We start from the raw sequence: 16,114 nt of genomic DNA on the forward strand, positions 1-16,114 counted from the left end.
CTGAGTGCACTAAAAAATTTTCAAGTTTTCAAAAATTCCGTCAAAACAAGCCATCAGACAGAAAAAAATACTCGTCTTTCAGCTAATGAAATTTCGTGTAAAATGAGATTATAGTCTGTATAAAATAAGTTGAGACTTGGCCCTCCATCAGAAGAAGTTGCCAAATTGTGAAGAATTGCAACTTTCTCAAAATTCTAATTTAACCAAATAATTGTTAGTAGAATATCACCCCTGATATTCAAGTAGCGCTGAAAAAGTTCCAGGGTTGAAGGATTAAACGGAAACTCAAATTTTTGATAAAGTTGAAAATATCGTGAAAATATGTTTTTCTTTTGAATATCAATTATCTCCTTGTTATTTTACATGAAAATAGCAGGGAGAATGTCGTCTCTTTTCTATTGGTGTCTGGATCATTTTTATTCAACCTAGTTATTTTTTAATTAATGATCTTTTCGTCAATGTCGAGACATTTCGAGCAGAAAACATGAAATTTTCGACATACTAGAAACTTTTTCGTTAAAAAAAGATGAGTGTATGGTCAAAGCGAGAAAGTTACTGAGAAATAATTGAAATTATTTTTCCAATTGTCAAAAGTACTCGCATAAGAAGTTCCCATAAACTGTAACATTTCCTAGTGGAGAAGGGCTCATAAGGACCCATCAGATACCAATACTCTTTGTCAACACCTGCTGCACGTCCAATACCCGCTGTGAATGGCGAGTCCCCTCACTTAGCACCTTCCTCTTCCTCGCCTTGCAGCTGCACATGGATAAAAAACATTCTTAAAGCGACAAGGAGGTGAAGGTGCAGCTGGATAAATGGGTGGAGGAGTTTGAGATTGAATTGACACATCTCGCTAAATACGCTGTTGCTCAACGTACTGACGTCCAACCGAACTCGTTAGACAGAGACAGGGGACGAATCAGGTTACAAGTCTGAATAGGCAGAATTCAAAAAAATCCTTCAGCCAAGAGAGCTTTAGTTTCATTGCACATATTTTATGAACCTGCATCTATAATCTAAAGTGCAAGTGATAATTTTCTTGGTGGGAGATATCTTCTGTGATGCATATTTTCTATCAACTTATCTATTTCACTTTCTATGACTAACTGATGGTAAATAATTCGGTTTTGAACTATTTTGAAGACACTGCAGTCTATTTTTTAAATAATAGTTATTAAAACTAGTAACCACATGTGGAGCGCTAGCTAGCACCCACATGTGAGTACTAGTTTTAATAACTATTATTACAAAAATTAGACTATAGTGTCGTCAAAATAGTTCAAAAACAAATTTTCTATCAACCTACACCAATAAAATTAAAAATTATAACATGTTGAATGTAGCTTAACTTCATATACTAATTTACTTGGAAGAGATTACTTCAAAGTAATATTCCACCAACAATCAATAATTTACAACAAAAATAATACTCACAGAGAAAAGATTGCTTCGTATACAGGCATTGTTTAATAAAAACACATTCAATCAAAATAAATATAATGAGGTAATTTCAAAATATCAGGACAATTGCTTTTTCCAAAAACAATAGTTAACTAGTATAGACTGATACCTTAATTATAGATACACAGTAGATTTAACAGGAATATAACTTAAACAGCTTAATATGAATGCGGGTAGAGAAAATTATCTCAATAGAAATAGATATAAAATAAAATATTGGGATTGTTATTACTGATAATTAGACAAGTTTACCGACAAAACAAGCTTGGTACTAAAAAACATAAACTAACGACCTTTATTATACAGGGCATAATATTTATGTACTCACAGTTATGATAAAACATGAAATATTGATTGGATATTTTAAAATGCAGATTGATTATTGTACGTGCTTTCCTTGAATATTAACAAATATCAAACATCAATATTGTTAACATATTTTTACACATTTATATAAGTATGAGTATTTGCCACAATAAAAACAATTCAATGTTGAATGCTTAAAAACAAACAGCAGTGTTAAAATACAGATACAGTACATATAATTAATTAGTTTCATTAGTGAAACCACCAATCTTTCAACATTTTTACAAGTTGAACTGCTTATATTCAACTATAATTGATTCGATAGATTATTTTTTCTGGCTTGTTAAACACTGATACATCACACCAATAGATACATCTATCCAACAATATTAGGAACTGATAAAGACAAAATATGAATAATATACGGTTATTTTCAGTTTTCTCATGTTTTCCTCTTTTCAAATGAGGATCATTTTGAAACGGCTCAACTCAAAACATTTTCGGATAGAGAGCATTAATCTGGAATTGATACCAGATAAACGTTGTGGAAAGTGAAATGATCGTTGTGAAATGATCAATAATTCTTAAAATGAACAAAATGTTTTCTGCTTTTTACCATTTCAGTATTTTTGTCCTAACCAAAAGACAAATGCATTCTATTGAGAGCTTCTGTGCCGAAATGGGTAATTTGCTCTTAAACGCAGTTCACCTCATTCATTTCATAAATTACTTCACCATCAGTTTTGTGACATGAGAATTAATTTATGGGAAACAATTATAACAGTGTAAACAAAACAACTATTATAACCATTGATAGCGCGACAGGTTGAGTGAGGAATGAGTACTCAGAACTTGATTGAATAGATTTCATTATTTCAAAAAGATAGTTGCATTGAACTCCTCTATAATCTGGAGGTTTTCTAAAAACATCCCTTAAGGGCATATAAACATCATGAATGCTTTCCTTATCAGGATTCTTGACTCACTAATATCAAGTTACTGAATATTTTTAGTAAGATTTGGTAGATATAAGATAAGGTAGATATATAGATGGATGGATGCATTTTGCCGTTAATAGGTATTTATAATTGAAAGTACATTACTTGAAATATTATGTTACTGGTAATGTACATCAATAAATTAATACATATATTAATTATACATATAAATTAGTACATATATAATTGAAAGTACATTACTTGAAATATTATGTTACTGGTGAAGTACTCAATAATAAAATTGTTCTTCTTAATTTACTGTATGATCAAGTAAAATACATCTGATATCATCACATGAATGATGATAAATTAATATTGATTAATTAAAAATGGATGATTGATGAATTATGAGACAATATTGATTCTTATTGTAGGAATGAGTGAAACATATTTGAAAATCTTTAATCAACTCAAATAATGTTAATTATAATGTTCAAGATAAATTGTTCACTTGTAACTTGTCGTGTTATACTTTTGTTAATATTTTGTATGAATTTCGAGTGAATAAATTTGAATTTGAATTTGAAAAGAGGAAGCTCTTGGGTTTACAGCATTGTTATTAACAAAATGTTAATAACTTAATCCTTATAGATTCTATTAGTTTGAACGGAACTTGACAAACACACATGTTCATCATGTGTTTGATAAGTTATGTTCAATCTTCAGCTTTAAGCTGCGTTTACACCGGAGTTAGTAAAACGAGTTATTAAGAAAAAGTTATTAACTTGACTGAATCGTCAAAACTTTCTCTTGACAAAAGTTAATAACTCATGTTTCTAACAGAAAATTCCTTGTTATTAACAAGATCTTGTTATCAATATAATTGACTTCCATATGATTTCATTTAACGAGAGTATTCATAATGATATAGGCCTAACATCCGGAATAAAAAGCAAAAAATTGTCTTCAAAATACTTTAAATTGAAACAGGTGTGATCATTAACATAATGATCTTCATCTGATCTATGTAAATAAATTATGTGTTTACACCAGAGTTTAAAACAAAAGTTTTCAACATAAGTTAATAACATTTTCTTTTGTCTGCTAGTTTTGTTATCAACAAAAGTTATTAACTTTGTCACGTGTTTCGTCTGCAGCTGTAGTTATTAGGGAACAGCTGTAGTTGTAGGGTAGGGATGCTGAGCGAGGGGGTTGCGGGGAAGATAGTAACCTTTTATTAACAAAAGTTAATGCGATAAAAGAGGCTTTTGTTATTAACATAACACATTTCCTTTGATCTTTACCGACTCTCGATGGATAACATATATCTTGTTGATAACAAGGAATTTTCTGTTGAAACACGAGATATAAACTTTTGTTACGAGAAATTTTTGTCGATTCAGTCAAGTTGACAACTTTTTATTAATAATTCATGTTATCAACTCCGGTGTAAACGCAACTCAACATGATGTTATTGACTTTTGTAATTAACATCATTTGATAACAAAAATGTTAAAAACTTGTGTTATTAACTCCGGAGTAATCGCAGCTTGATAGAATCTATAAGGATTGAGTTATTAACATTTTGTTAATAACTTTGGTGTAAACCCAACTTGAGAACAATAATTTACAGTCTCATAGAAAAGTATGAGAAAAACTCAAGTTATAACAAAAAGAATAATAGGCTACAAGTGGCAAAAAAGTACATCTAAATAATTTGATTCTAAAAAATATAATTTTCTATAGTATCACGTAAATTTCTTCATTATTTTGGAAGAAATTAATTTTTTCTCAGCAGATTTTATTTCTATTTACATAAAGTCATTTCATATTTTTCCAGCAAGTAATAGATGAATGAATACAACGTTTTTGCATCTTCATTCAAACTTTTTACAATAAATGCAACTAAGAATCGCCTATTTTCTTCCGTCTAATATATTTGGAAATAGAAATCACTTTTATTTTCGGGACATGAGAAAACTGAAAACGCATGTGCTGAATATATATAAAAATGTATATAATATAAATTTCACAGATTGCTTCAACAACAATGTAAAAATGATGGTGCGCTTTAAAAATACAGCTACTGCTGCACTGCAGTAACATTCACTCCATTTTAAAATTTATACACATTGTACATATTAATATCATTTGATGATAAAATATAATATCATTTACAATAAATTTTACACATTTGCTAATAAAATGAAAACTCTTCACAGGTGGTAAGTATCCAACTGATTAATAAATGCAAATGAAATAGTCATTTCGTTATCAATATTGTAATATCTCTTGTCTGATATCTCTTACAAACCTTACGAACATGTGGAATGTATAAAAGTAGAAAATATATCTACTAGCTCTCAATGACTGTTATCAGAAACGAGCCTTCTTTGGAAATGCAGCTTACTTGTTTTGTTGGTTAAATGATATAGGTAAATCAAAGTGAATGCGTTGCGTTGTTGGCCTTATTCGCAAGAGATGTAGACGTCGGTACGCAGGACTCGGAGGGCAGCCCCTCTCCCCCCTCAGGCCTCGCTCTCCCCCGCGCGCAGTCGCAGTCGGGCAAAGTCCTCAAATATTATGTCGTCCTCATTGTCTCCCAATCCTTGTATACTGTCACTGCAAACATTACATTTCTGCTTGTAAACAGTATCGCATGTCACAAACATCACAGATAAACAATTCACTAAATTCTTGTTCATATATGGAGAGAGTTGATATCATATGACGAATCTATATAAATAAGAATCGAGCCTCAAATTTTGACATTCAATAACTTTTTAATGTGTGCACCGAATTTTTCATGTGTGCAGACTCTTTCCTACGGTCCTTCAAAGTTTGCATGTAATCCTTATGGGAGAAGATTTGTGAGCTGGCCACACACAGAAATAAAAATCAGCTGTTATAATCAATATCGGGGACTGAGCTTTGCTCTGGAGTACAAAAGCATAAAAAATTTATTACAAAAGAGGAAATTAGAATAACATTCACACAGAAATGTTCTATCTAATAACAGTAAATTGAGATTAATTCCCAGAGGAATGCAACAATTTCCCTCACAAAGGGCCAGTTACACAAAAGCCGGTTAAATTTTAATCCTGAATAACTTCACGTGAACCAAATCAGAGAAGACCATTTAAAAAAGATGGATCTACTTGAATTTATCAGGATTGAAAATAACCGGGCTTTTTCCAGCCGGCACTAAGTACCTGATTGAATGATTACAAAAGTTCAACAGTTGAGTCATAATTTTGACACAGTCCCATACACATGAACTCGCTCACTTACTTCCATCACGAACAGACGACGAAATAATTATTTGAAATTATCAGCTGTTTTTCCAAGGATGAATAATAATTATCCTTTTAATGTCCTTCAGCGAGTTTTCCCAGGTATTAGACCTAGTGCAATCAAAACTTTATATTATAAACCTACTATGTTCTGAATTTCGTGAGAATCTTTAGAGCAGTTTTCGAGATCCGGTGAAATACAAACATATAAACATCCAAACAGAAGTTGCTCGTTTAATAGTATAGGATTGCGTCATCCAACAGCCGTCGGTAGATCTGTTAAAATTTCTTTCTACTGATTTAAAAATGTTAATGCTTAATCATGCCGCGGTACGAACGACGTCCAAACTTGGGTCGTAGAACTCGAAATGCTGTAAATTTAGAATGTGCACGGGAAAATCAGCAGCAAGGAGATTCAATTTCTAGCTAGCTGCATTCAACTATAACTAAAATTACAAACTGCTGCCACAAAGTATATAATAAGGGAGAGTAGCGTTGTGTTTTTTCGTTTGTTCGCATCAAAACATGTCAAGTTGTGGATTGCATACCGGAAAACGGGAATGATTTAGATCTCCAAATTTTGCACATAGATTCTAAAAATATCAATCTCGTGCACCTGGAAGCCCAAATTTCGATTTTCCTTCTAGATTTTTCAGAATTAATGTTCAAATTTCATTAATGGTACATACCTTTCATAACAAAATCACCAAATCATATGGTCGAAATTAAAAAAGGAACATCTGTTACTATTATTGCTTTCTACCTGATACCACTTGACCTCAATAATATTGTTTTGATATTTGATAAATATTTTTAACAATAATGATAATATTTTTATTATAGATATAATAATAGTATTGTTTTGATAATTAATAAATATTTTCATTTTCACAAACTCGGTATAATAATATGGTGAATGTGAATCAGCTGCATCAAAGGAATTATTTCTGTTTAGAAAAAACATAGTTTTGAAACTTCGTTTTCCTGATACAATGAAATGCATACACGTGGTATGGATTATAAATCTTTCAGCTAGAACAGTTTTTTGAGACAAAGTGCTAGATAAACGTCTATAGTTTCATCAATGCTGTATCGGCAATATGAAAACGCATGCAGTTAATAATATGTCTTTGAATAAATGTGTTGATATTTACATAAAGAAATTATTCTCTTCCATTTTTATTAAATTAAAATTCCAAAATTATTCGAGCCCTGATAGAATGACTGACTCACTGTACAGTCAATCGAAAATTTTAATATTGGAGTGAGGAGTGTTTTGGCAAGCTGAGAAAAAAATAAGGTCATATGCACCTTTTCGTTATATCTTCAAATGAAAAATGAGTTTTGTGAATTGTCAAAACTCCCTCTGAAAGGGAAACTACTCAACTTATTCTATCTTTTAGTAAAATAACAATGATCATCCATCCATCTATCATCTTCTATACTATAATAAAGGAAAGAACCAAAATCATTTTGGTTTAAATGGAAATAGTCATGCCATAGGCATAGCATACGGAGGACTGAGTATATTCAATGTGTACAAACCCCCTGGGGAAGAATGGGAGAGCCCTGCCCTCCCTCATGCTGCACATCCGTGCATATATGCTGGCGATTTCAACTCCCATAGCCCTCTGTGGGGCTACAGAACTGAAAAAAGGGATGGTGAGAGTCTGATTCGATGGGCTGAATTAAATGATTGTCACTTGGAATATGATGCTAAACAAGGCAGTACTTTTCATTCTGCCAGATGGGGAACTTCTACCACTCCAGATCTGTGCTTTGTTTCATGTAATAGGGAAGGTAGACCTTTGCATGTGTGCAAGATCAGTTGAATCAAGATTCCCTAGAAGTCAACATAGCATGGTGGTTTTAGAGATTGGCATGAGGTTGCCATGTGTTCAAAATCCTGAACTTCCAAGGTGGAATCTCCGTAAGGCAGTTTGGGCAAAGTTTACTGAAGAAGTGGAAAAAAGAGTATCCAGAATCCCTATCAACATACCAAACTATGGAAGGTTCAGTAGACTGCTTTTCATGGCTGCAAAGAGGTCAATCCCAAGAGACCATAGAAAGAATTATGTCCCATGTTGGAATGCAGAATGTGATGGTTTACTAGCTGAATATACAGTTTCACCAACTGATGAGCTTGCCAATAGCCTGATAAAAAATTTGGATGAAGGAAGACGCAATCGTTGGATGGAAGCCATGCAGAGTCTTGATTTCACTCACTCCAGCAGAAAATCATGGAGCTTACTCCGAAAGCTGAGTGGGAACACAAGATCCATAAAAAGAGCAGATGTGACTCCTAATCAAATAGCTAACATCTTCCAGGAAAATGGTAATATAGATGTGCCCCCAAAGCTGAAAGCTCAAATGAAGCGGAAACTACAGAAGTAGCTGAAAAACTGCATGCAACAATACTTTTTGGCTGAGTAGGTAAGTTCTGAAGAGATTATAGCTGCCATTAAAAAGATGAAAGGCAATAGAGCACCAGGAGTTGATGGAGTTCTGCCTGAGTTTATCAAGAATTTGGGACCAAAAGCTATAACGTGGCTCTCAAAGTATTTTTCTGAAGTAATGGTTAGAGCCGAGCTCCCCAAATCCTGGAAACAAACAAAGGTTGTAGCAGTATTGAAGCCAGGAAAAGATCAAAGAGACCCAAAAAGCTATAGACCAATAGCCCTGTTGTCAGTTTTGTACAAACTTTTTGAACGAGTCCTGCTGACAAGAGTCAGGAGCAGAATGGATGAGTGTTTGCCAGAGGAGCAGGCTGGTTTCAGGGAGGGTAGGAGTTGTGAGGAACAAGTATTGGGGCTCACAACTCACATCGAGCATGGGTTTGAGAGAAACCTCAAATCAGGAGCCGTATTTCTGGACCTTAGTGCAGCATATGACACAGTGTGGAGATCTGGTCTTCTTCTGAAGTTAGCAAGGATCCTGAAATGCAAGGCAACCGTCAATCTCTTTGGAGCTATATTAAGAAACCGTACATGCAGAGTGTCTTTTTATGATAAACTTAGCAATATAAGAAGATTACAAAATGGTTCAACTCAAGGATCGGTTATTTCACCAATTTTGTTCAATGTTTACACTGCAGACCTGCCTGTTACTCAATCACGCAAGTTTATTTATGCCGATGACATTGGGCTTGTTTCTCAAGGACGAAATTTTGAACAGCTCCAAATTGTGTTGAATGAGGATTTAGAAATAATGGCAGAATACTTCCAGCAGTGGTTCTTGAAGCCAAACTCGTCCAAAACTGTCTCAACAATATTCCATCTCAGTAACCAGCATGCAAAAAAGACAATTGATCTCAGGCTATGTGGCAAAAGAATATCTCATCAGGAAGCTCCCCGTTACCTAGGAGTCAGACTTGATAGATCCCTCACATATCGACAACATCTGCACGGGTTGAGAGATAAACTGAAGACAAGGCTTAATATCATCAGCAAACTTGCAGGAACAACCTGGGGTTGTGACATGAATGCCCTTCGAACATCAAGTCTTGCACTTCTGTACAGTAGAGGGGAGTACTGCTCTTCTGTCTGGGCTCGCAGCAGACATGTTGAGAAAATTGATACAGTTTTCAATGAAACTATGAGGAAGATTAGTGGGACATTGAGACCAACAGAGACTGAGTGGTTGCCTGTGCTTAGTAACATCATGCCTCCAGATCTCAGAAGGTTGGAGAAGAAGAACAAGTTCATCTTCCAGTTTCTAGAGATTTGGCTAACCCTCCACCAAGGCGCCTCAAGTCAAGAAGATAATTGAGACTTGATGAGCAGGGGGAAATAAGAAGTGCGAGGAAGTTTTGGAGACTGAGATGGTTACTGGGAGAGGTCAGGAACAAAGGCCTTGTGGATGACCCTAATGACATTGTTCCTGGCACCCAGCTGAAACGTAGAGAGTGGTGTGGCCTTAACCGGTTCAGGACGCAGGTGGGAAGGTGTGCTGAGCTGATGACAGCATGGGGATACACCTCTGATCCTCTGTGCCAATGTGGACAGATTCAATCAATGAATCACCTAATATCTGAGTGTCCACAACACTCCTATCATGGAGGGCTGACACAAGTTCATGATGCTGGAGAAGAGGCATGTCAGTGGCTCCACAACTTACTAGATTCCATTAGTATTCAACATATTAAGTGTAAAATTATGTTTTTTCTAACTTTGGCCTATGAATGCATATGCATATATATATATATATACACGTATATGTAAGGAAAGAACTGGATTATACACGTATACAGGTGTAAAGTATGGGAAAATTATATTTGACGCATCATCACGTTTGAACTACTGGACTGATTAACTTGAGAATTTGCATATAGATTCTTGCTCAGCCGAGGATGGTTATAGATCTATTTCAAATTCTTCAAGATTTGTTTACATAAAGTTTTCAGACTGTAAAGTTTTCCATTATTTGTCATGCTTCCAGTTGTTGTTTGGAAGCAGCAGAACATTTCTCTTGAAAGGGAAATTAGAAGATAGGTATGATTGGGTATCCTTTTTGAATGATAAAAACAGATTTTCCGTCGCACCCAAATTTCTTCCGCCATTTTGAATCCAACTTCTTTTTTTAAATTGAAATGCGGTCATATTCCGATACAGGATTTCCAGAGAAAAGGTATGGTGAAAACCGCACATCGATATCTCAAACCTTTCAAAATTTATTCTCATTCATTTCCTTTATTATAGTATAAAAGATGATAGATGGATATATCATCCATCTATCTATCATCTTCTATACTATAATGAAGGAAAGAACTGGCTTATACACTTGCACACGTGTAAAGGATAGAACAATTATGTTTGACGCATCATCACGTCTGAACTACTGGACTGATTTACTTGAAATGCTGCATATAAATTCTTAATTAACCGAGGGTTCTTATAAGCCTTTTTTCAATTCTTCTAGATTTCATTACGTCAAGTTTTTAGTTTGCCAAGTTTTTGAATAGACCCTTGCGCGAGTTACCTGCTAGTTAACAATAAATATGAGAAGAAGATGAACCACAATATGCAGATATTTTGAACTTCATACGTAAAGAAATTGTAACTGAGGAAATCACAGCCATTCTACAAAAAAAGGAATGTTTAAATTCAATTCTACAACACCAGAAGGAAGGCTGGAAGAAATTTGTGAGGATTTTTCCAATTTATTGAGAGATACTGTATGTCTGTTGTCTTGTAAATATCAATGAAAATATATTGATGAAAAATGCTTGATAGACTACAAGGTGACGAAATTTTGTTTGTAGCAAACGATGACCTACCTGGAGTTAATAATAATAGACCCTATAAAAACGTAATTGAACTTATAGAAATAGACACGACTTCTCCAGAACATCTGTGTAATCCACTTGTCAGCTGATTGATTATGAATAATTCCATAGTCTGATTAATCCTATCTTCAGTGTAGATCAGTCTGGGATTTCGTGAAGATGGAAACAGATCCAAATATTCTGATTCTAAGGTACCTCAGGATATCCGAACAACATGATGCGCATTTGGGGGTCGCGACTGGGCCGCGTAATGGCCGATTCAAAATGACGGATCCAGCATTTATTGAAACGGCCATAGAAAGGTTACCATCCATGATAGAGACCTCTAGTAAACGCGAATCGAATCACAATAAAATATTCTATCAAGTTTGTTATTATACATTTCCACCTAAAACATGATTTTAACCAACAAAAATGCACTTTTTCAAATCATTAAATTTTTCACGAGAGTTTTTTCTGAATTACTACTTTCAATGACAATTTTTCTCTATAAAGTGCCAAACAAAACTTCTTTGAAATAGAATGTATGATCTATTCCCGTTTGTTTCAAGCTTTTATCACCTTTTGTTCTGGAGTTATGATTTTTTATGTCATTCTAGCCGCTGAGACAATTAACCATCATTAAAACTGAAGTATAAATCGATTTTTTCACGACTACTTCATGATAAATAGTTGAAAAATCTGGTGTGGTGCACTCACACAACTTTCTTTGCCGTTATTAAAATTGATCCCCTGACGCTAGTGTTTCCGCGCATGTCAAGTCTACTATTTAAAGATCTGAGCCAGCTGGTGACAGGACAATACGCTGGAGACACACGAGGTCTGCTATCTCTTCATAGTGAATGATTTAAATGCAATTGAATGACAATAGTTTGCAATTGAATAATCACATTTTCTCGAATTTCGAGCTTATTGTCAAATTTGTGTGGAAATGTTACAAGACAGTGCGAACTTGATCATAGATATTCTCTATTACATAGAGAATATAGATATAATAACATAGAATAATATAGATATTTCTTTCTATTACAAAGAAATTGATACTGTTTTCAATTCTGTTTCTTAAAGGAGTCGTGAGAAATAGGCTACTGTTTTTTTCACTTGTTAGGTTTGGCGTATGGTGAAAAATTCTTGTTTTTCCGCCTCAAGCTGTACTTTCATTCCTTTTTCTCGTGCCGCTCCAGCCTAATATGGAGGGAAAATGTAACTTTGGCTGCAAACCATACTTTTCTCTCTTTTCCAATGACGCTCCAGAAGTGAAAATGTACTTACAGCCCTCAACTAGATGTCATTTTAAAGCTTTCGGAATATTTTACAACACAGTCTCAGTAATACTAGGTTATATTCTCTGATATCTCTCACTATAACTGAATAGAAATCGAAATAAAAGAACTTATCAGTTACGACCGCCATCTTGAATTTATAAATTATTAAAAATATATTCGTTGCTTTCTCATCAATATTCTTATTTCGATTTTATAGTTCGGTTTTAATGATAGTTAATTGTCTCAGCGGCTAGAATGACATCATAAAAAATCATAACTCCAGAACAAAAGGTGATAAAAGCTTGAAACAAACGGGAATAGATCATAAATTCTATTTCAAAGAAGTTTTGTTTGGCACTTTATATCGAAAAATTTCCATTGAAAGTAGTTATTCAGAAAAACTCTCGTGAAAAATTTAATGTATTTGAAAAAGTGCATTTTTGTAGGTTAAAACCATGTTTTAGGTGGAAATGTGTAATAACAAACTTTATAGAATATTTCATTGTGATTCGATTCGCGTTTACTAGAGGTCTCAATCATGGATGGTATCCATTCCATGACCGTTTTAATAAATGCTGGATCCGCCATTTTGAATCGGCCATTACGCGGCCCAGTCGCGACCCTCAAATGCGCATCAAGTGGTTCGGATATCCTGAGGTACCCTAGAATCAGAATATTTGGGTCTGTTTCCATCTTCACGAAGTGCCCACGAAACCCTGTTTTTGAGCCATAAGAAGCCGGACTGGATGGTATATATAGTGATATCAGAGTATGGAGGAATTCCTTTTCTTTTCATATTATCCTTAAAATGCAAAATTTCAAAAACCTTGTGTATAAATCTACGCGCAGTTAAAAAGGAATATTCCTGCCAAATCTCATCGAATTCTATCAACGCGTTTGGCCGTAATCGCGTTACATACAGACAGACAAAAGAAAACCGAGGTGAAACATTGACCTCACTACGTTCGGTCAATTACATTTTAAAATTTTCACTACCTTCCGTGTTAATTGAGATGGAGGCATGCGAAAATTAAAAGGATGTTGGTTACAGAATATACAGTGGAGTCGGTCTTTTCAATTTTCTGATTTGCATAGATAATCAGGTGAGGGACGGGTGGTTGAACGACTGTTCCACTGGATTACAGCTATATAATTGACCGAGCGAAGTGAGGTCTAAGATTCAAGTCGACAGTTTGGCATTTCTCTTAATGTTTATATGTTGCGCATTTACGGCGAAACACGGTAAGCCTAATAGATTTCCATGGAATTTGACAGTTATGTTCCTTTTTAAATTGCACGTCGACGTATATACAAGGTTTTTGGAAATTTTGCATTTCAAGGATAATATAAAAGGAAAAAGGAGCCTCCTTCATACGCCAATATTGGAGTAATAAAATCTGGTGTGATGAACTCACACAACTTTCCTTGCCGTTATGAAAATTGATCACGTGACGCAAGTGTTCCCGCGCATCTCAAGTCTACTCTTCAAAGATTTGAGACAGCTGGTGACAGGGCAATAACTCTGGAGACACACGAGGTCTGCTATCTCTTCATAGTGAATCATTTAATAGAATCAACAGTTGCCAACAGTTTGCAATTGGATGATCACATTTTCTCGAATTTTGAGCTTATTTTCAATTTTAGGTGAAAATGTTACTGGACATTAATTGTAGAGATTCTCATGCTCAATCTTTTCCGCTCGAAGGTTTTTGTTTAAATTGTATCTGAAGCCTGATAATTGAGAATCTAAAATCAAACTTTACATAGATGGGGCGGAGCTCCTGAAATTTTTACAGATATGGGATTTGTGGCAGTTGATAGAGCTTATCGATGACTATTTTAGGTATAACTTTGATCAAAATCGTTGAAGCCGTTTTCGAGAAAATTGCGAAAAACCCTGTTTTTGACAACGTTTTCGCCATTTCAGCCGCCATCTTGAATCGCATTTGATCGAAATTGTTCGTGTCGAATCCTTATATTGTAAGGACCTTACGTTCCAAATTTCAAGTAATTCCGTTAATTGGGAGATGAAATATCGTGTACACAGACGCACATACACTCATACACACACAAACAAACACACACACACACACACACACACACACACACACACACACACACAGACCAATACCCAAAAACCACTTTTTTGGACTCAGGGGACCTTGAAACGAATAGAAATTTAGAAATTGGGGTACCTTAATTTTTTTCGGAAAGCAATACTTTCCTTACCTATGGTAATAGGGCAAGGACAGTAAAAATCAGACTATAGAATTATTCATCATAAATCAGCTGTTTAGTGGACTATAATACTACCCGTTCAAAAAGATCGAACATCTCGAAAATATCTTTCCATCAACGTTGTAGACAGTTGCAGCCAGACCTGATAACAGCGCTCACACTCACATTCCGGGACGACACGTCACGGTACGATAGGACAGAAAGCTCTATGTTCATTTAGGATTTTTTCTAGACATTTCAAATTGATGAAGAGTTGTGGGTTCTTTCTGGTGAATGTTAGAAGTCTGTGAATGTAAATCTGTCTGATGCTAAGCTCCGAGTATAGTAGTACTGAAGGGAAGAGTGGATGTTTGCGTCCTATTATCCTCAAAATTAGCTTCTGAACCTTGAAGATAGGATCGATGTGGCAGAAATTTGTAGCTCCCCAGGCCAAAATGCCATATCTTGCTATGGACTCGACTATTGCATAATAAACATTTTTCATCATGTCTATTGATAGTAGCTGCCTGAGTTGGATGAATTTGTAAATTAATTTTCTGATTTTAGCCGTTTGATGTAAAATGTGTTTATCCCAGCGAAGTAATTCATCTATTATGACTCCTAAATATTTTATATTGTTTGTGCGCTCTATTGAAGGACAATTACAATTCGTACTATCCAATTTGCAATGATGTAGTTTGATTGTCTGCTTAGAAGGCTTCTTGGAATCTGTTAGTGAGAAAGCAATAAATTTTGTTTTTGAGGCATTAATCGTCAGAATGTTATTGAAGAGCCAGGAGGTAACTTTTCCCATTCCAAGTTCAGCTGACCTGAAGGCGTCATCCCAGCTGGTTCCCCGGAATAATACTGCTGTGTCATCGGCGAAGGCGATAATCTTGCCACAGACATCCATAGAGCACAGCTCGTTGGCAAAGATGAGGTAGAGTATTGGTCCAAGAACGGTTCCTTGTGGTACTCCGAAGCCAACTGGAAGGCCATCTCCTGCACTTAGGTTTCTCCCAATCCTGACTCTCTGCCTACGATTTTCCAGATATGACTTGAACCATTCTGAGATAACACCTCTTACACCCATAGCCTGAAGCTTTTTCAGTAAGATGCCATGAGATACTGTATCAAATATAGATATCAACATATCCTGATTTGCACTTCGACACATTAATTGAAATACACTAAGAAACTATACTATTTTTGACAAAGTGTTACCATAGGGAAAAGAAGGCATAAGAGTATATCTCATGGTATAGGGCATTTATGTAACAAATTTCTATGTCAACACAAGCTGATAGTCCTAGTAATTTTTTCGTGAAGCTATGTGAAGCTGATAGT

At 34.9% G+C, this 16,114-nt stretch overlaps 1 protein-coding gene across 4 annotated transcripts in view; it reads right to left on the reverse strand.

Annotated features, from left to right (window-relative positions):
- Window positions 1-1,483: 1,483 nt before the first annotated feature.
- The window catches only part of LOC111051847 (beta-arrestin-1), an 83,199-nt gene continuing 68,568 nt past the window's right edge, over window positions 1,484-16,114 (reverse strand). For 2 of the 4 annotated variants that reach the window (XM_039420100.1, XM_039420093.1), the window contains exon 13: window positions 1,484-5,330. In XM_039420100.1, the coding sequence (XP_039276034.1) occupies window positions 5,237-5,330 (94 nt within the window). In that variant the 3' untranslated portion in view covers window positions 1,484-5,236. The remainder of the gene's footprint in view (window positions 5,331-16,114) is intronic. The other 2 variants (XM_039420104.1, XM_039420086.1) reach the window with 2 other exon arrangements.

Source organism: Nilaparvata lugens, chromosome 1 (genome assembly GCF_014356525.2).
Source record: "Nilaparvata lugens isolate BPH chromosome 1, ASM1435652v1, whole genome shotgun sequence".
NCBI classification, from domain to species: domain Eukaryota; kingdom Metazoa; phylum Arthropoda; class Insecta; order Hemiptera; family Delphacidae; genus Nilaparvata; species Nilaparvata lugens.